Genomic DNA, 21,573 nt, shown 5'->3' with positions numbered 1-21,573 from the left:
GAATTTCTTGATTACTTGAAATCGCATGGAATTCAGTCGGACTGGACACCTCCTGGTACACCACAAATGAATGGAGTATCTGAAAGGAGAAACCGAACATTATTAGATATGGTTCGATCCATGATGAGTTTAGCTAGTCTTCCTTTATTTCTCTGGGGTCATGCTTTATTGACTGCTATTTACATTCTGAATAGAGTTCCATCTAAATCAGTTGAGAAAACACCATATGAGTTATGGTATGGCAAAAAGCCTTGTCTTAACTATATGCGGACCTGGGTTGTCCAGCTTTTGTTAAGAAACAAATGACTGATAAGTTGGAATCTAAAAGTGAGAAGTGTTACTTTGTGGGATATCCTAAACAAACTAAGGGATACGATTTCTACTGTCCTGAAAATCACCAGGTGATAACATCAAGGAATGTGACGTTCCTTGAAGACAGTTATGTCTGCAAGGAACAAGGTCAAAATACAGTAGATCTTGAAGAAATTCAAGAACCACAAGTTAACAATGAGGATGATGTATTGTCAAATGGTTTGAACAATAACTCAGTGGTAGTTTTTGATGATCTATTGGGAGGGGAAAATACTATTAGAGGAGACCTTAGAGGGACTCTCGAAGAACCTCCTCAAGACAATCAGATGCATCAAATACAAGATGATACAATAGTTGCATCACCTCTACCTCAAGAAGATCATAGTGATATTCCTGGGCCTACTCACAATCAGAATGAACAGCCCGAGCCAGAAGAAAACCAACTCAATAGGCCTAGAAGGATTCGTCGTGTACCTGAGAGACTGAATCTAATGGTTGAGAACCAAGATGATGAAGTTGATTTAGATGATGATGAGCCTAAGACCTATACCGAGGCGGTGTCGGACACCAATCGAGAGAAGTGGCTTGAAGCCTTGATATCTGAAATGGACTCGATGTACTTCAACTTAGTCTGGGAACTAGTTGACTTGCCAGATGGGGTTTACCCCATAGGTTGCAAATGGATCTTCAAAAGAAGAGAGATGCAGATGGCAAAGTACAAACCTACAAGGCTAGGTTAGTGGCAAAGGGTTATAGTCAGCGCGAAGGCATTGACTATGATGAAACCTTTTCGCCAGTTGCTAAGATCAAGTCCATTAGGATATTACTTGCAATTGCTGCATACTACAATTTCGACATTTGGCAAATGGATGTCAAAACCGCATTTCTCAATGGAGAATTAGAAGGCGATGTCTATATGACACAACCAGAAGGTTTTGTATCGAAAGAAAGGCCGAATGCAGTGTGCAAAGCTTCGAGGAGTTGGAATATTTGTTTTGACAGAACAATCAAATCGTTTGGTTTTGTCAGAAGCAAAGAGGACCCATGTGTTTATAGTAAACGCGAGAATGGAAACGTTGTCTTCCTCATCATATATGTTGATGACATCTTGATTATGGGAAGCGATCGTTCCATGATGCAATCCGTGAAAGAATGATTGTCTAGTTCCTTTATGATGAAGGATCTGGGTGATGCTTCCTACATCCTTGGAATCAAGATCTATCGAGATAGACCGAATAGGATGTTGGGATTATCACAATCCACTTACATAGACAAGTTGCTAAGGCGCTTCTCAATGGAGAATTCTAATAAAGGTTTTCTTCCTATGGGACATGGCATTGTATTGTCAAAGAAGGATTGTCCTTCTAATGACAAAGAAAGAGACAACATGAAAAGGATCATGTATGCTTCGGCTATAAGATCTATTATGTATGCCATGATCTCTACTAGGCCAGATGTGGCCTGTGCGCTTAGCATGACAGGCAGATTACAGCAAAATCCCGGTGAGGAACATTGGAAAACTGTTAAAACTATTCTTAAGTACCTTAGAAGGACTAAAGAATATTTCTTAGTCTATGGTGGACAACCAGAGTTATCAGTTACTGGGTACACTGATGCTAGTTTCCAAACAGACCATGACGACTATAAGTCTCAGTCTGGATATGTTTTTATCCTCAATGGTGGAGCAGTGAGTTGGAATAGTTCCAAACAAGGTACACTGTCTATTCCACCACCGAAGCCGAGTATATTGCTGCATCTGAAGCTGCCAAAGAAGCTGTTGCTTTGTTAGAGTTCGTTAAAGAACTGGGTGTCATTCCGAGTGCTAATAGTGCAATGCCTTTGTATTGTGACAACACTGGTGCTGTTGCGCAAGCAAAAGAACCCAGAGCTACGAATAAGAACAAGCATGTTCCCAGAAGATATCATCTGATCAGAGAAATAATTGAAAGAGGCGACATAAAATTAGAAAGAGTACCCACTGATGATAACTTGGCTGATCCTTTCACCAAACCGTTATGTATAGCAAAACACAACAAGCACTTTGAGAGCTTAGGTGTTATCCATGTTGGTAGATGGCTTTGAATCAGTGGGAGTTACAGTTTTATATGTCTTAGAAACATTTTGTGTTGAGACAATATTACTTGATCACATTATATGAAAATTGTATTTCCTATGGGTTTTGTGCACTTATTGGAATAATTGTTTTAAATGTTTGATTTTATTCTAAATATTTGTTCCCTTGAATTATGACTGTCGTTAATGGTGTGAGACATTAATGATATAGTATAATTCTAAAATAGCCCTAACCAATGATCATCAAGAATGAGATATTGGTGATATGTTATAGGTTAGCATGGGGTTTGCATCACATTCTTCGAGAATGTAGTTGTTCTCACAACTATGAGATATTAGATACTCGTGATGGACACATGGTATACTTTGGAGAGTATTGGTGTACCCTACTATTAAACTGTTTTGTTGAGTGTCTACAGTTTATTAGTACATAAAGTATGTAATAGTCCTTGGATCTGAGGTCATTACACATTTTGTTTGTTGAGTGGTGTGCTTTGACCTTGTACAACGCTTTGCCTCCCCTCGGAGGATTAAGACACGGACTTGTGTTGGGTACATCATAAGATAAATGGAAATGGTAGTTGAGCCAAGAATGAGATTCATTCCTCGATTAGAATTTCGAGAGAACACTCAAATTCTCTATATTACTTGACCATTAAGTCATTGGCCAATCCAAAGATATATTCAATTAAAGTAATTGAATATGATCGAATAGGTCATTTAATAAAGATGAGATAAAGTGATTGAGCTATTTGGATGACACATGACAAATCTTAGGTTCAATCGGGTGGTTCGTGAATGAAAGGATGTTACTATAAACTTTGTGTAAAGGCTTGTTTACCAAATTCACGTAAACGTCCTTCATATATCGAGCTACGCTGCCAACGCAGTCTAGGAGTTTTGTGCAGACTTCGATTAGATCGTCGTCGATAATGAGGGCCTAAAGGGTCACACTATAAGTGTATTTTGATCCGCTCAAGGGTACAAAGTTGGAACTGTGTATTATATCTAATGCTAGTCCAAGTGGGAGATTGAAAGGATATGGGCTAGATTAGATTAATATGGATTAAATAATTATAGTTGGGCTACAATTATAATTAGTCCATAAGCCTAACAATCATGAAACCCTAATGACTCTTTGTCTATATAATTGTTATTTATTCTCCATTGTGGGAGATGAGAAATATCGTAACATTAGAGAGAAAATACGTAAAGCTTTGTAGAGAATTCCTAGCTTTCTCTATAGAGCAATTGTACCGCGGAATTGTTCCTGCATTGGATCAGAATACACGTGGACCTCGATAGTAGTTGATTCAACTTGCAGGACACAATCGTAGAAGAAAACACAACAACAAGTAAGATTTAGTTTCGTTGTGTTTTACATGCTCAACTTAAAATATGATTATGAATCTAGATCTGTTATTCTTGTATGCAATTTCCGCTGCGCTCATTAGATGAATACAAGAATTCCTTACAACAAATTGTTCAAATTGCTATATTTTTAAACATTTAAAATAGCATATATATTCATGAGATTGATGATTTTTAATAAAAAGTTGGAGCAGTTATAACAATCAAATAGCAAACCCCAAAAACAATTCCAATATTTAACGGATTTCTGTGTAATTTTCATATAGTCTTCCAAATGTAGTCTCCTGCAGAGTTTTTTTCTGTGTAATTTTCCAGCTCATCGGGCACAATGTATTCAATCACTGAAAAACTAAATTTATTTAGTTATGTTATTAATAAATATTAGGGGGGGTAAAGCACTTCCTTTTTTAATATAGTTATATAGAGCATTTTTTAATATATAATTATGGAAGGGAAGGTATAAAATATATGATCGTCCTAGCTCGTACAAATTGTGATATTATTATGTGATAAAGATAATGGTAGTTAATGATGAAAAGGAATAAATCCATAAAATTCATGAACTAGCTCTAAATCCGTCAATAATCACATTGTTTGATTTATGGTTGTAACTTGTAAATGTATTACATTTATTTATCTCAAATTCATGAATTTTATGTATTTGTTCACTGTTTTTATTTATTTGTGTCTATAAATCATTTCCCATATAAATATCAATTTTCATAAATCTCGTCCCAATATAATTTTAATAGTTTCAAAAATAAATTGGTCGACGCTTTATTTTTTTATTAAAGTATTATCTGTCAACGCCTTATACATCTGAAACCATTTTTTACAACAAAAAAGGCAGTCCATCATTCCATGAAAAATACTAGTGGTAATAAAATATTTTTAGGCATCTACTATGTTTTGGGTTTTATTTCTGATTTAGTTTATGATCTGAAGTTCGGCCCACTCATATAGTTTAGGGCATCCACAATGGGCGCCCTAAGGCGCGTCCTATGGTGCGCCACGTCAGCAGTTTTATCCTCCTATCCTCCCACCTGCAATGGGGCGCCCTAAGGCGCGCCCTATATGTTTTAATATTGTTTTGTTAATTAATTTAAATATTTTTAAATATATAATGCAAACTAATTTAAAAACATAACGAGTAACAAAAAACCGGCGAATATTGTATTAATAAATACACAAAAGTTACACGATTCAAGTTGGCTAATCTACGCAATTCCCAACTTCCGGCGCAACTCATCGATAAACCCCCGGAGAATTTCGGCTTCGGCGGGGTCCGTACACTTCTTGAGGGCTTTGTGCGTCTGCAACAAGGTCTTCGCCATCGAGGCTGCTGCCAACGACTCATACGCGGCGGCTGTCGCGCTCGGGATCGGGACCGGGATCGGCGATGGCGCGGCGGCGGTCGAGGATGATGTCGCTGCCGCCTTCCCCTTGGCCTTCGCAACCTTGACGCCTATGGGACGTAGGGAGGACATCGGTGTGCCGGTACTATCGTCCTCCATGTATGTCCGGTTGAGGTCCACCGGACGAGTTCCGCTTTCGCTGCTCGTGTAACCACCAGCTTCGGTGGTCTTCGTCCTCTTTATCGCCCCGGTGTGCAGAATCCCGCCTTAGAACTTCTACTTGTCCCTCAAGAGCGCCCAGATGGCCTCGTGCTTGAAGTCGCCGTACAGGGACTGGTACGACAACAACGCTTTAGCGCGCACGTCGCTCAAGCTCTCGCCGCTCCCCTGCTCCCTCGTGCACTTCTCGTACTCCGACAAGAACAGGTTTATTTGTCTCTTCACCTGGTCCCAGTGCTTGCGGAGCTGCTCCCGTTGGCGCTTGTACGCGCTCGGCGGCTTCGCCGCATTGTAGCGCTCAGCGATGCGCTCTCAGTACGCTTGCTGCCTCTGGTTGTTCTCGAATATCGGGTCCTCCGATATATCCACCCAACACCTCGCCAATACGAGGGTTTCATACGGCTGGTAGTTTGTACGGCCGGGGGCGTACTCTTCACATACTCCCGGAGGTGGCAACTTCTGCGCGCGCTGCCGGTTCCGCTTCTTTTTCGCGGGGGCGGAAGCGGATGGGGTGGCGGCGTGGTGCGTCGGGAGGGGGCGACGAGTCGGTTTGGTGACGGCTCCATGTCAGACAAACCGTACGATTCCGTGCTAAATTCGGGATCGTACTGTGCGTTGACGTCGAACGGCCGATATTCATTGGATTCTGTACGAAGCCAACACGCCTCCCCAAACATCGGACTTTTGGGACTTGCATCCATTTCGTCGAAATAATAAAAATGTGAGTTTCGAGAGTGAAATCGTGAAAATACAACGTTACAAATGAAGGTGCGGTAGGGGTATTTATACAAAAATTAAAAACGCGTGGCATCGTCCGCGACCATCGTCTGCCGATCCCGCAATAGGGCGCCCGATGGCGCCGACGATATACCATCGTCCGTGCTTCAACCGCGGACGATGTATGGGCGTGGGCGTAGGGCGCGGACGATGGCGGGCACCCACAATGGCGTGCTTAAACATGTGATTAAACTTTTAATTATTTAAACATAAGAAAATTTGCCAAATTTTTTCAGCACGTCATAAGGACATCCCACTGCACTGCCACGTCATAAGGACATCCCACTGCACAATGACGGACATCCCCAAGGACATCCCGACAGATATCCACAATAATAAAAATTCACAAATTCACCAAATTAAACAATTTACGGAATTAAATAATTTACAGATTTAAAATTTCGACACGAACACGGAGAGAATGCAACCACTTTATTTAAAACAAAAAAATATACATAATTATTAAAAAAAACGATGGCGTCGTTTGTGACTCGCTCGTGGCGGGGGAATCACTATTGTGGTGCTCCATTTATCTTCAAAAGAAATGAAAGTATAGAGAGAGAAACTTGTTAAAACAAGTGGTGCGAAAGAAATGAAGTTCAACAAGCCGTATTTATAGAGTTTTTTTTTAAAAATAAAAAAATCGGACGTCCGCGCGGGACTTCCGTCGTAGCACGACAATGGCGGACGCCCGCGCGGACGTCTGTCGTAGCACCGCAATGGCGGACGTCCCGCGCGGACGTCGCCGGAAGGCCGCGGATATGCGTTGTCCGCAGCGGACGTCCGCATCCGCGCCTCTCACACCGCGCCTCTCACATTTAATGGCGGACGTCCCGCGCAGACACCCGACACTCCGGTCGGACGTCTGTCGGAAAATCCGTCATTATGGATGCTCTTAAGAGATCTAGTTTGCATTTATTCGAAATGTTATTTTCGAAGCTGCAGCGCACCCGAGAAAAAGTGATATATATAAATAAATTGACATTCAATACATATGGACCCGTTGAAATTTATTTAAAATGACTTATAAGGTACGTAATGCATTAAATAATGGAGTATTTTGATTACAACTAATATAGGCTGTAATTTACAACCAGCATTTGGATGCTATCGAAGAATATTCTAATCTGTTGATATTTTGGGAAGTTTATGGGGCACGTGATGTTTGTCAAAGGTGATAAATCTACCTTGAAGTTTAGGACTTAAAATATAAAAATATTTTGTATTATTCGTTCCCACTTTTTTTCACTTGGTTATGTCTGTGTTATTAAGTACATACAATCAATGGATCCTTTGATTGCCAAATTGGACACCCATGTTCACTAAATTTGCTATTCTCCGACAGAATTAAAAATAGGAATGCTGTAATTACCAAAAAAGATTTGTAACTAAAACGTATGATATTTTATAGTACTGGTGAAAAGGTGTAAGAATATGATGATTGATCATATTGATGAATGCCAATTAATCATCAAAGTGCAACCAATAAGGCCATCCACAATAGGAATAGCCCAGCAATAGCCCAGCTATAGCCTAGCCACTGCCACATCATCAGCACTAAAAATCCTCCTGCCACATCATCAAAACAAGCAAATAGCCCAGCAATAGCTTAGCCATAGCCTAGCCACATAATATCCACATCACTATTAACAAATATATACAAAATGAAATAAGTAACAATCACACAATATACGAAATTTAATTTACGAGACATATACGAGAAACATTAATAATACTATTAAAATTTTAAAAAGTACAATAATTTAAAAAAAGTATAATAATTAAAAAAAATTACAATAATTTTTAAAAAAGTACAATAATTCACTCCTCGTCGCCGTCGTCGTCTCCTCCGTCGCTGTCGCCACCATCGCCTCCGCTTCCGTCACCGCCGCCTCTACTCCCAGCGGCTTCCCTCCGTGCCGCCTCCAAATCCTCCTGCATGCTCAGGAGCAATGTTTGAAGCAAACTCTTCTCCACGGGGTCAACCGCCGCCCGCCATTCGGCCATCGTCTTGACCATCTGAGCGCGTGTTTGTTGACGTGCGAAGAATTTGAGATCCGATGTGGATTGGCCAAGGGGGGATGCCGACTGGACCTCCTGTGAACCCCCGGCGACCCCCCTCGCCTCCCGTTGAGCCCGCCTGTGCCCAACCGGGCGAGTACGGCGAGCAAACGAACGAGGGGTCGGGACCTCCTGGGCCGTCTCAGGGAGGTCGTGGGAACCACTGCTACTGCCGCCGAAATCACCGGAATAGTTCAACCGTTGCTTCTTCAGCTAGCCAGAGTCGACACCTACTCGGAACTTCTCGGAGTCGTTCAACACAAGATAGCAGTTCCAGTAGGTGAATTCCTTGTACACCCCCTTCAGGGGGAAGGCTTTCTCCGCTATCCTCCTGCAGTCGTCCTCCGTTTGCCCACTGCTCATCATGCGGAGGGCGTTGGTGTACAAGCCCGAAAATCGGGAGACCGCAACCCTGATTCGGTCCCACCCCTTCCGGCAATCCTCCCCATTGCGTGGCCTCCCCTCCGGGCAAAACCTCTGGTAGGCTGCTGCTATCTTGCCCCACAAGTTGGCGATCCTCTGGTTGTTCGAAACGAGAGGATCGTCGCAAACACTCACCCACGCCTTGGACAGCGCAACGTTCTCCGCATCCGTCCACCTCCTCCGTACCGAGTTGTCGTCCTCACCCGGCTGCGAGGACTCGCCGACCCTTTTCCCCTTGCCTTTCTTCTTTGGGGCGCCCCGACCCCGCCCTGCGCCCCCCGTTTGAACGGGAGCATCCAGAACACCGGAAAGATCTATCCCTAAGTCATCGAAGGAGAAAGTGTCAAACTGGGTCGGAGGCGCAGCCTCCGTTGGCGTCGATGTGTGCGACGAACCAGTCGAAAAATCAAAACTGGGGCGATAGACGTCCCCCGGCGTCCCCTGTGTCGCGGGCGTCCCCTGCGTCGCCGGTACCCCCCCGGGCATCATCTGCATCCAGGGTGCCCACCCCGACATCGCCGGAAACGCCCCCGGCGGACTCCCCCTCGCTGGTATCCCGGGCATCATCTGCTGCCACGGGTACATGCTGTAGTATGGGTGCATCTGACTCCATCCACCTCCCACGAGGATCGGGGGAGTTTGAGATCCGCTACTCCCTGAAGTAGGCTCGTTGTTGAGATCCATTTACTGTTATTGATCTTGTACAGAAATTTAGATAGAGAGAGTACTCGTTAATACAAGTGGTGCGAATGAAAATGATAGGCAAGTCGCGTATATATAGTGTTTCGGAAAAAAAAATAAAAATAAAAATTCGCGCTAGGCGATTCGGACGCTGCAATAGCGCCTAGCGGATCGCCTAGCGCCGCGGAACCGCCGAGCGCTAGACGGTTTTTTTTCGCGAAATCCGCTAGGCGGCTGCAATAGATCGCCTAGCGCACCGCCTAGCACCGGCGCTCGGCTAGGCGGTGCGCTAGGCGCTATTGTGGATGCTATAAATAATCAAAATCGGTGTGCGGTTTCTACGATCGAAAATGAATTAAAACTTTAAGATGTATGTAGCATATTATAGTAGTAGTAGTAATTATTTGTTGACGAATAGAATAATCAACGTGGTAGTTGCCATGCCATGCATCGCAATCAAAATTTACCTGCTACGTACCTGTAAATATGTCAAGTTGTAATTAACTAAAATTGTCCATTGCATGTTTTTGGTAAAATATGTCAAGTTGTAATTAACTAAAATTATTTCATACTCCAAGTATAGTAACGGTATAAGTCAAGTTTAATATACAAATACTAAACTCAGTGCAAGATATAATTAAATGTACTTATATAAAAATTTATTCTCTATGCATTACATACTAAAACGTTTTTTCTTCTTCTCTTTTTTTCATTTTAATTTTATTTTACTGTATTTCTGAGAGAGAATTAGTGTGGACGACTATGCTAAAATACTAGTATAGTAGTATTGGGACCTACACTCATTTACCAGCCGCAATCGTAAGTGTTGTTACGTTGATGGTGACACAGTTGGATTAATTTGACAAAATGGGATCTCTTAAATTGTTTTCTTCTACATTAAATAATAAAAGCATTATTAACATGTAAATTTGTTGGGATTGATTCAAAATTTCAGAGATTACAACACTTACTAACCTTTGACAATTGACATGCTTGATTATTACTCTCTGTAATTCTTTAATTCTAGTTCTCGCAAAAGTCTAAGAAATCATCCATTGATTAAAATTGCGAAATTGGAAACCAAATTCAGTTCTAATTCAATCTCTTTTAACAATTGTAACTATATTTTGTGACAATGACAATTTAAGTTAAATCTCTGGATTGACAGTCAATATTAGTTGAAACAAATTAACTGGTGGAAGCTTCTTTAACTATGATTCCGTATCATAAATATCGTTGATTACAGAGTTAGGAACGTAGGGGTCCGAGGAGAGGAATTTGTAGACTGTGGAGTCTATTGAGATGGTTCATTTAAGCCTGCGTTGTCTTGTCCCACACAAAATATCAAGAACAAGAAAACAAAAAAGATAAATCAAACTGCTGCTTCTTCTGTTAAACAATTTATCTATACTTAGTGTTACACACTGACACCAAAAAAATCAAGTGTAAAACTAAAGTGAAAATAGCCAACTTGTTATTAGCTCTCTCTCTGTAATTTTTTTTTAACGTATTCATAATGATCTGCACCATATGTAAGTGCATATGGAGTAGAGGGTCCTTTCAAATTTTGATAATTGTTTGATCACTGGATTATTTTTTCCGAATTCAAGTAAAGATTGGATTTTTTTTTTACATGTGGGTTGTATTTGTTGGAAATACAAGATATATGTTGGAGGAGTATTTTAGTTTGGAGGAAATATTTGAGGGGACAATGGGCGAAATATTTGGGAAGTGATTTAGGAGATGTTGGTGTGTGGAAAACTAAGACACTCTTTATTTCTCAAATTCTCTCAACTTCTCAACTTTTTCAACTTGTCTAAAATGTTACAACTCACTCCTATTTATAGGCATTCTCTTCCTATTTCTAGAATCTACCTAATAATTTTATATTCTAAATATCTAGATTTTTATTTATAAAAATCTAGATATTTCTTACATAATATCTAAAATCTAGATTATTCTCCTAAAATATCTAGATATTTCTACTAAAATATCTAGATATTTTCTCAAGCTTATTTCTAGACAATTCTACAATATCTAGATATTTCCATTACAAAATCAAGTTTAATAATATTCCAACACTCCCCCTTCAACTTGATTTGTCATTCCGAGCAATGTCCTTATCTTGACAAAGTCTTCATGCTTGAGCGGCTTTGTGAAGATATCAGCAACTTGATCTTGCGACTTCACATACTCGACTTGAATCTCTTGATTTGCAACGCATTCTCTGATGTAGTGGTAGCGGGTGTCGATGTGTTTGCTTCGGTTGTGGAACATTGGATTTTTGGATAGCGCAATGGTCGACTTGTTATCCACACAAATAGTTGTTGGCTCCTTTTGTGGCCACCCGAGCTCCCACTTGTCATTCTTCTCGATGGCTTTGATCTCTTCATCTATCGCGACTCGCCAATTTTCACTTGTCGTAGCTTCTTTAAAGCTAATTGGTTCACAATCAGCAAATAGGCAAAATAAGGTGAGATCTTCTAACCTTTCAGTGTCGTCATACACTTCTTCCAGGCTTCGCGTGCGTTGTGTGGCTCTTTCATTCAAGAAAGATGGTGGCGAGCCTCCAACTGATGTAGGAGATGTAGGTGGAGTTGTTTGTTCTTGTTGCACCTCTGTCACCTGCTCAATTGTTCCTTGATCTCCAAATGGAGGTATGAAGGTGAAGTCATTGTCCGTGCTGAAATCCCATACTCCTTCTTCATCGAACTCCACGTCTCGGCTAATCATGGTTTTCTGCGAAGTTGGATCATATAACTTATAGCCTTTAGTTTTAGAGTCGTACCCGATGAAGATGAATGGCTTACTTTTGTCATCAAGTGTACTCCTCGTCTGGTCTGGTACATGTGCATAGGCTTTGCTCCCGAACACTCTCAAGTGTGCGATCCCTGGTTTTCATCCGCTCCAAGCTTCTTGAGGAGTCATTCCCCACACACTTCTGGTTGGAGATCGATTAGACAGGTATACATCGCACACCACTGCTTCTTCCCATAGCTCCTTGGGCAAATTCTTCGTCTTTAGCATACTCCGAGTCATCTCAACGATAGTCATGTTCTTTCGTTCGGCCACTCCATTCTGCTGGGGGATCTTCGAACCGTTAATTGCCGCCGAATTCCTCTTTCTTTGCAAAATTCTTGAAACTCCCCGGATGTGAATTCTCCACCTCGGTCGGTCCTTATTGCTTTGATCTCTAGACCGCTTTCGCCTTGAACCTCTTGAAAGCATCAAATGCTTCTGATTTCTGCTTCAAGAAATATACCCATGTTTTTCTTGAAAAATCATCGATAAATAGCAGGTTTCCTTTTCTGTTGCAGAATAGGATTGCACAAGAAAATGTAATTTTTAAAGATGAGCAGATAATGGAGGCACACACTTGGATATCTCGTGCTCAGGAAATTGATGCATTGCAAACATCTGCCAATCACACTTTACAATCTGAACTGAGAGAACGAACTGAACAGTATAATCAGTTGTGGCTTGGTTGTCAAAGACAGGTGCTTAAAATGAAACAATCATGTAGGGATCAGACTAAGATCGGATTCACTAATTACCAAGACCTCTTTGTTCTTCACAAGAGAGCTCAGTCAAACTCTAACCACGCGACTGATATACAATTCAAGATTACAAAAACTTGAATACAGAATATAGAATATGGATCTATCTATTACACAAGACTACGATCCTTTTCTATCTCCAGCTTCTTCTACCTGCACACTTGACAAACAAATCAGTACCACAAGGAATAGATCCTCTTGGATCTAACACAGTTACACGATTTAAACACAAGATACAAGAAATGAACACAGGAGAAGTCAATGCTTCGGCTCAGACACCCGCCGATAGCACAAGTCTATTCTCTAGAACTCAGATCCAAAGGAACACAGCAGAATTAACCAGTGACTAACCTCACACTCCAGATTCCAGCTCAAACAGACCCCAAAACACCAGATCTACACTGTTCAAGAACAGTCTCACACAAAAACCACTCACATAGAAACCCTAGTTTCACCAACACTTCAGCAACCGAAGTGGTTGCCTTCTCTGTTACTGTAGCAAGGTCTGCTACACTTCCAACCGTGAGAAATCACAAAGAAACCACCGGCGAACTGTCGGAGAAAGAAGCAGAAAGAGAGAAGAAGAGAGAGAGTTTCTGAGAGGAAGAGAGAGAGTGAAAAAATGTGTGTGGAATGGAATAGAATGAGGGAATTGAACAGACTCACCTCTCACATAACAAGCACACACCACAATCCAACGGCCACGAGCCTTGATCCGGGTGGGAGTACACGTGGCTGCATCTGGAGTGATGAGGTTTAGTTTTGGGCCCAGCCCAATCCAGCATCTCATGGGCCAAAAGAAAAGACCAACCCAAATGAGAGTCCACCAATTATTCAACAAATCATAGTAGAATCCATTTACAAAATTGGTTGTTCTCATTTTTTTTGTTGTTACTAAATATTATGCTCTGCTGTCAGTTTGGGGAAATGGAAAGGCTTCATTTGCATGTACAACAGCTCCAGCTTGAAATGGCTGGTGCAAGAGAAAAAAATGGAAGTCAATCAGATGTATCTCACGTGTCCCTGATACGAGTAAACTCGTATCGAGAGATAACTGTGAGATCGCGGAGAAGATGATGGTTCGTTCGCGGGATCCTCCCGTCGAGCAGCCAACTATCGTTCAACTAGAGTTTTTGATAAAGTAAATTGCAGAGAAAAGAAAAAGACGATAAAAAGGTTAAATTGTATTTCTTCAATGAATCATTTAAAAGATAACAAAGACTCCTATTTATAATACTCCCTAATAACCTAACTTAGTGATCAAGAAATATGAAAGATATGCTAAATCAATAATATATGAAATAATAGAGATATGAGAATATTCTATAGATATACTCGTATCAACTCCCCCATGGTTGAAATTCACCTTGTCCTCAAGGTGGAAACCAACACAAAATGAAGAATGTTGTGAACAAAATCTTTGGGGAGTTATCCCCACCTGGATCAATTGCATGCAAATGCTCATTATTAGGTCTCTTGTGTTGTATGAGCTCGGACAATGTCCACTCAATTAGTGTGAACGTTTTATCACTTCTGGCCACAAACATGTCCAAAATGAGAGCTTTAATAGAGATATCACCGAGAACAAAGCCACATCTCTCATTCTTCGACAACTCAAGCAAACATCCACAAATGGAGGAGCACCAGTCGATAGCCGAGTTGCAGAGGGTGACAATCTCTTTATCTTCTCATCAAGCAGCTTAACAAAAATATCAAGCTCCACCGTCTTCACAAAATGGACTTCATAATATATATCACCGAATTTGCTTGAACTTCTCCAAATAATATGCAAATAGAGATCATTTGACTCTTGCAAGTCCTGTAATGACCCATTGATGCATTTCTTCCATTCCCTACTCTTCAATACAGTTGATATATACTCAAGTGGAGTCGATATACACCCAAATTGTGACTTAACAGAGTCAATGATGGATAGGGGGTTGGATCCACCATCTCCTTCATCATCTAACAATTTCTCTTCGACTTTAACCACCTGTTCAATCTGCAACTCCAAAAAGGGACCCATATGTGAGCGCGATAGTTGTCCGTTCGGCGGGGCTAGTGGAGGTCGAGGCTGGGTGTGCAGTTCCCCCACGTGGCGGTCGGTGTCATCCAAGAAAGACTCCAATTTGGTGATTGAAGCAAGGAGGTGCTCGATGTGAGCGGCATCCTTGGTGAAGGGTCCGGCAAGCTGCTTCCTGCAGTGATGTGGCTGTTGCAGGCTGCCTGCGGTGTCGCGGTTCACGAGCGATTGCAAATCGTAGGGTGCAGCTGAGCAGTGCGACGCTGAACGGAGGGGCTGGTGGACGCTGAACGCTGGGTCTGGTGGAGGACGCATTGCAGCGTGTGAATAGCTCAAGCGACGTTTGTTTGCATCCATCCGAGAAACCAATTGCTCGACAGTTGCAGTCAAGTGCTCAAGCTGTGAAACCAAGGCAGCCCACTGTAGGTTCGGTTCCAAATTCGGCGTCACTGGATCACGTGCCATGCCGAGAGGCTCCATATGGCCGACACTGTTGTGAGGCGGTTGGTAGGGAGGCGATGGTGGCTGGAGGGGATGGTAAGGCGACTGCGCAGCGGGGTATAGCAGAGGCCCGTCTGGTGGGTCATGTTCGGGTCGCGGGTAGGACACCGAAAAGGGTCTTGGCACACTGGGAGGCGCTGGAATCGGGCGCGCCGGGTCTGGATAGGAGTATCCAAATTGCACGTTCTAGCTCTGGAGGTACCAACACGATGTGGGGCTCGGCATGGGCAGTGGCGAGAGGAACAGTCTATTGAACTGGCGATGGACGTAGTCAGTATAGGTGTATGACATGATGGCAGAAATACGGAGGATGAGCTCTCAATGAAAGCACCAGATGATACGGAGAAACCCGTATCAATGATAATTGGCGAGAATTTGCCGGATATTGAAGGTCCGTTCGCGGGATCCTCCCGTCGAGCAACCGATGAACAAAGACGGAAAAGTAAATTGCAGAAAAATAAAAGACGGAATGATAAAGATAATTATATTTCTTTCATGATTCCTTCAAAAGATAACGGAGACTCATATTTATAATACTCCTACGAATAACCTAACTTGGTGAACAAGATAATAAAGATACGGAGAAGATATGGTAATATATTAATAGAGATATGAGAGATATTTTGGGAGATATAATCGTATCAGTCCCATACAAATTTAAATGATGTGTCTCGACTTGAACATGTCAATGGTGTCCAGTCGGAGGTGAATGATAACAACTCACCCACTGTAAACACTGGTAGCTTAGAAAATGGCAATTCTGAAACTTCTGGAAGGAGCACTCTAATACAGGTAAATCTTCGGAGCTTCTTTTTGTTGGTCCTTTCCTTATAAGCTTCTCTATTTGTGTTTTTTTTTGGAGTTAGAAGTTCTATGCATTGTTTGCATGCATAGTAACTCTGTAATTAGCATTAGAACTACAGCTTAGCTGCCATTTCTTTTAGTTCGTCATATTAGCACAATTTAGCAAATCATAGATCCCAAAAACTTTCTATCTTTGGATAGGAATTGGAAAGGAGGAAGATTTCCTGCTTTTTCTGTTTGATGAATTTTGCTCCCTCTTTTTTTCTCTTTTTAACAGAATGATCAAGTTAATGTTGTTGCATTTGCTCCATCATCCCTATTTGGTATGCCGACCTACCTTCCAACTGCATTGCACCCATTTGTAATGCATCAACATGGTGTACCCCATCCATCACAAGTCACACAGTCGTCTCCTTTTCAGTCATTGCACAACTGGCAAAGTCAGCAGGTAAGCGGTTTATTGGAATTTTTTCTGGTCTCATCAGTTACAATTCTATGTTAGCTGATTCTATGCATTTCTTTGTTCTAACTCTCTGTCAGATGGCGAACACAGTCCAACACACAACCACTATCCTGAGCAAACTAAAGAAAATTTGTCTAGGGAAGATTCTCATTTTCACCATGAAGCATTAGCAGTAAATGAGCATGTTCATCAAACAAACTATATGGATGCAAGCATCAATTCCCAGCTAGAGGCTACTGATTATGTGGTTCCATCACCAAATGGAGAGATAGAGGTTGGTAGATTACTCTTGTACCTTGGCTTTGTTGCTTACTTTTATGCCTTTACATATCTTGTTTATAACTATGTCATGCGTTTTTAGACGTATTATTGTATAGATGAGAGCCATGGTAAAAGCCAAATCTCACCTGAACTTGCAGGAATTGTCATCTCAGTTTCATGAGGCGCTTAGAGTGGATCCCCTTGATATTGACAATGACACTAAGGTTTTTTAGCACACATGCAATTTACTTCTGCATCATCTCTTTTCCGTAGCCTATGTGCTGAAACTTATGGTCTTGAATCTGAACTTGATTCTATGTTTTAGTCGTCTTTAAAACTCAAACTGATTCGTACTACCACCTCAGGAGAAGGAAGGCAAACCTGTAACTAGTCACTGTGTGGACTACAGAAATGCAAAGATGGAAAGTCTTAGTTTTACAGTCAATGCATCTTCACCAGAAGGACGAACTCGTGCTGTTAATTTTAGTGAAACAACCTCAAGTACTGCCTTAAGGGATGCTTCAACCATCGCCTTTGCTTCCATGGGTCAGAAAAGTAATATAGCTGGAAATCTTGGCGAAAGTTATCAATTGGATGAAAGAGCATTACTGGCTTCTATAGCTCGTGCTATAGGATCTGGTGGCAGGACCAGAATTAGTACAACTGTGAGTTAATTTAGTTTCCCTCACTTGATATTAGTAAATGTATGTACTGCTAATGTTATTTGTTGCTTGACATGTCTTTGAACAGCTTCCAAATAGACTTGGGAAAATGCTTGCACCTCTTCATTGGCATGATTATAAAAAGAAATATGGGAAGCTTGATGATTTTGTTGCCAGCATCCTGATGTAAGTCCCCCCTTATTCTTTATGTTTCACTTCTTGGGTAGATGATTATTCAGTGTGACTGTTACCTTGCTGTAGTTATTTTTGATCGAGGGAGACTACATTCAGCTTCGAGAAGGTGCACAGAAAACCATAGCAGCCACAGCAACTGCTGCTGCAGCTGCTCCATCTTCTTTTTCATCACTGGTGCCTTCCGTAGCAGTCACTCCTATGGCACATTCCCACAGATCGAAAATGGTCTCGTCTTGAATTTTTTTCTGTAAATTCTGACAAGGCCCCAGTTTCATAATTTTGAAGTTGTTGGACTTTCAAATGTGTCTGATCTGATCATCCTACTCAGTTCTCAGCAATGCAAAGTCAGAACTTGAACAGAAGCACCTTCCATGTTGCTGGAGGAGTCTCGAATGATATTTTGAGCAAATCAAATGATCATGCAGAACCGACGAGCTCTGTTACTATGGGGTGTACCATGTTGCCAACTGGAAATGGTATGAGCCCTGTCAAAGTTGGTCATCCTCAAAGCAAAGGTCCATTTCAGAGGAATGGCATGAGCATGGCTGGGCAAAAACAGAGCAGGCCTGCACTAGAATTTATTAAAATTTCCAATACATAATAGTATAAAAGATAATGATGTATGGATAACTGAAACATATTAGAACGTATCTTCCTTATCCTAAGTCCTAATACTGGCTTTGCATGAACATCGATATCAACTTTCTCCTTCGATTGCCCTTGCATTGATGTAGCAGCAATCACTTTAAAACTAAGGGGTTGAATGATCTCTCACCCTCTCCTCGAATTTGCTTTGAAATTTAAGAAGGAACTCACGACATCTCTCATAGAGGGCCTAATATCTGGAACCGTTTCAGTTCATTGTAAACCAAGATCCACCTTTGCCAGTGCTTCTTGCTGGTCCTCTCTCTCCCAGTGCATTATTTCTTCATCCAAGAAACCGAAGTTATAGTTGCAACCATGTTCTGTCGTCCTTACCCAGGAGACAATATCTAAGCCCTCATCAAAGCTGGGATCCACTGGTAATTTTCTGCACACAAGCTCCAGTAGAATTATTCCATAGCTGTACACATCACATTTATCCGTCAACCTTGTTGCGTATGCATTCTCTGAAATGGAAATTTAGTAAGACCTTGTGAGATTAGGTCCTTAAGAAAAAGTCATGATTGCAAACATGTTTGAAAGTTTATATGCTACACGCGTTGAATTCTTAGCAGTTACATTATTTGTCATATATATCTAATCTTGAACGTAAATACACCATCTCTTGGAATCCACAACATTGTAGCATACATATTCTGACATGTAATGATTAGCTGCTGCGTACCTGGTGCTATCTAGCCAAGTGTTCCAACAATTACAGAATCGGGTTCGTCTTCATCAACATCCGAATCCAATTTTGCTGCCCCAAAATCTCCAAGCTTTGGTTCAAATTCTGAGTCCAGCAGTATGTTGTCTGACTTGATGTCCCTGTGAATGATTGGAGGTACACAGTCATGGTGAAGATAGGACAAACCTTGAGCAATTCCAAGAGCAATACGGCATCGCTGCTCCCAGGTCAAAGCTACACGTGGTTGTCTCTTGTGCAGTAGATGATAGAGAGTGTCCTCAGGCATGTATTCTGTAACAATGTATCCATATCCATTTCTGATGCTGTAACCTCCCATTCTAAGTATGTTCCTGTGTCTGACTAGGTTCAAAATTCTCATCTCTGAGTTGAATTTTGATTCACTCAGATCCACCTTCTTAATTGCCCACTGCTTTTTTGATTTCACTGACTCTGCTCTATACACAGTCCCATGCTTGCCTCTTCCGATCACATGCTTATCACTCCAACCTTCAGTTGCACGAAGAATATCCATGAAATTCAGATCTTCTGGTAACTCTTCATTTCTTGATTGATGGTACAGCAGATCTTGATGAGAAGATGATGATGTACGGTGCCAAAAACGAGTTAATAACGCGTATATGGCTGCAAGAAGGCATACTGTCAAGAAAAATGATCCAATTATTATACCAGCAAGGACTGAACCTCCTGGATGTGCTTTCTTTTGACTCGTGCAGTTGCCGCCTTTCATGGATGCTAGGCAGAGTCTTGGATTTCCTAGAGTCAGTTCTGTTGTTCGACTCCAATGCCTTTGCCCAAACAGGTGGAATTTGACCTGAGAGTTGGTTATATGATATGTTCACAAATCGAAGTGATAGCATATTGTCTGCTGTTGGTAACTCGCCTACGAAACTGTTGTTTGAGATATCAAGAGTCTGCAACATTTTGAGATTGCCAATGCATCCAGGGATTTCTCCAGAAAACTTGTTAATACTCAAGTTCAGACTCTGACAATTTTCGATTCTACTCAGACAGCAAGGAAACTGACCCCCAAGCAAATTGTTCCCAAGCTGCAGCTGTAGCAGGTGTTTGCTACTGGAAAAAGCCTCTGGAATCCCTCCAGTTAAATTGTTGTCTTGAAGCTGAATGATTGTCATTGTTGATGAAGAAAGGATCTGAAGCGAGACACCTCCTTCAAGTTGATTCTTGCTGAGGTCTAGTATGTTAATTTTTGGACAACGACTCAGCTCAGCAGGAATTTCTTCTGTCAATCTGTTTGAAGAAATATATAGTTCTACAAGATTTTGAAGCTCCCCAAATTTCTTTGGTATTGAGCCTGAAAACTTATTCTCTGAAAGATCAACCAATGAGAGATTTCTCCAAGAAGCAAATATCATTGGGATGGTTGCTTCAAACATGTTTCCTCTAATATTAAAATATTCAATGCTGGATGAATTTCCCATGTCATTCGGTATGCTTCCTTGCAAACGATTGTTTTTGAGAGAGAATCTAATCAGAGACTTACATCTGATGATTTCTGTGGGGAAACCGCCTGTAAATTTGTTGTCGTCAAGGATGAAGCGCCAAAGACGGCTGCCAGAGCACGCAGCACTTGGAATTTCTCCAGTAAACTGATTTCCTTTAAGATCCAAGATACGTAAACCAGGAACATTCTTGCCCAGATCTGATGGAACCTCTCCTTCTAACTTGTTCAGGGACAAATTAATTTGTGTAAGGTTTGCCAACTTGGTAATTCCAGGGGGTATTCTGCCTGTCATACGGTTATCAAGAATGCTGAACACTTGAAGAGAGATCAAACTGTCTATACAATGTGGTATAGGACCCTCAATCTGATTGTGATTCAGCACGAGATACTCCAAACTCCGTAGGCCACAAATTTCAGGAGGAATAATTCCACTGATGTTGTTTTCACGTAATATAATATCGACCAGAGAAGTGCAGTTTCCGATTCCTGGTGGTAGAGGACCGCTGAGCTTATTTTTATGGAGATACACGAACTCCAAGTTCCTGAGATAAGAAACTGAAGCTGGAATAGGACCAGTCAAGATATTTGTAGATAATTCTAGGCGAACAAGCTGATCCAATTGCCTGATGTCTTCAAGAATGCTCGTTAAATTTCTGAGACTCCAAACGGACATAGGAATTCGCCCTTCAAATTTGTTTCGATCCAAGGATAGTCTTTCAAGCTGCATCAGCCCCTTGAAAATATCCTGCTCCATTACTCCTCCAAGATGGTTACTAGATGCATTCAGGACTAGGAGATCATGACAGTTGCTTATGGACGATGGCAAGGGACCATGGAATAAATTTTCAGGCAGCTGCAGTTCAACAAGCAAGCATCTCGACGGAAGATCAGGCAAGGTTCCTGTTAAGGACCTAAATCCTTAACGTCGATTTCCACACAAAATCAAGAAACGAGATGTCGTCGTTGTCGAGCGCCCAACGTGGGGTCGTGACTTGGACGGCAAAAAAGGGGCGGTTGATCGC

At 41.6% G+C, this 21,573-nt stretch overlaps 1 protein-coding gene and 1 long non-coding RNA gene across 2 annotated transcripts; one reads left to right on the top strand and one right to left on the bottom strand.

The window, feature by feature from the left end:
• Positions 1 to 16,802: 16,802 nt before the first annotated feature.
• Positions 16,803 to 17,302, top strand: LOC121793075. Its single transcript, XR_006048986.1, has 3 exons — positions 16,803 to 16,894; positions 17,040 to 17,105; positions 17,247 to 17,302. It is a non-coding gene; the product is annotated as an uncharacterized LOC121793075 (long non-coding RNA).
• A 1,711-nt stretch (positions 17,303 to 19,013) lies between these two features.
• On the bottom strand, positions 19,014 to 21,305 carry LOC121773886 (LRR receptor-like serine/threonine-protein kinase GSO1). Its single transcript, XM_042170814.1, has 2 exons — positions 19,974 to 21,305; positions 19,014 to 19,900 (listed from the first exon to the last, which is right to left on the bottom strand). The coding sequence occupies exons 1-2, from the start codon at positions 21,303 to 21,305 to the stop codon at positions 19,076 to 19,078; spliced, it is 2,157 nt and encodes a 718-aa protein (XP_042026748.1). The 3' UTR covers positions 19,014 to 19,075.
• Positions 21,306 to 21,573: the final 268 nt, after the last annotated feature.

Source organism: Salvia splendens, chromosome 2 (genome assembly GCF_004379255.2).
Source record: "Salvia splendens isolate huo1 chromosome 2, SspV2, whole genome shotgun sequence".
Lineage (NCBI taxonomy): Eukaryota > Viridiplantae > Streptophyta > Magnoliopsida > Lamiales > Lamiaceae > Salvia > Salvia splendens.
Note: the sequence above shows the minus strand (reverse complement) of the source record. Positions and strands in the feature narration are given on the sequence as shown.

Excerpts from the sequence above, each read along its gene's own strand:
- LOC121773886 (XM_042170814.1), bottom strand. The coding sequence starts at position 21,305 with ATGGAGCAGGATATTTTCAAGGGGCTGATGCAGCTTGAAAGACTATCC. Across the intron at positions 19,901-19,973 it reads ATATCTCAAACAACAGTTTC|GTCAAATTCCACCTGTTTGG; the intron begins GTAGGCGAGTTA and ends ACCAACTCTCAG.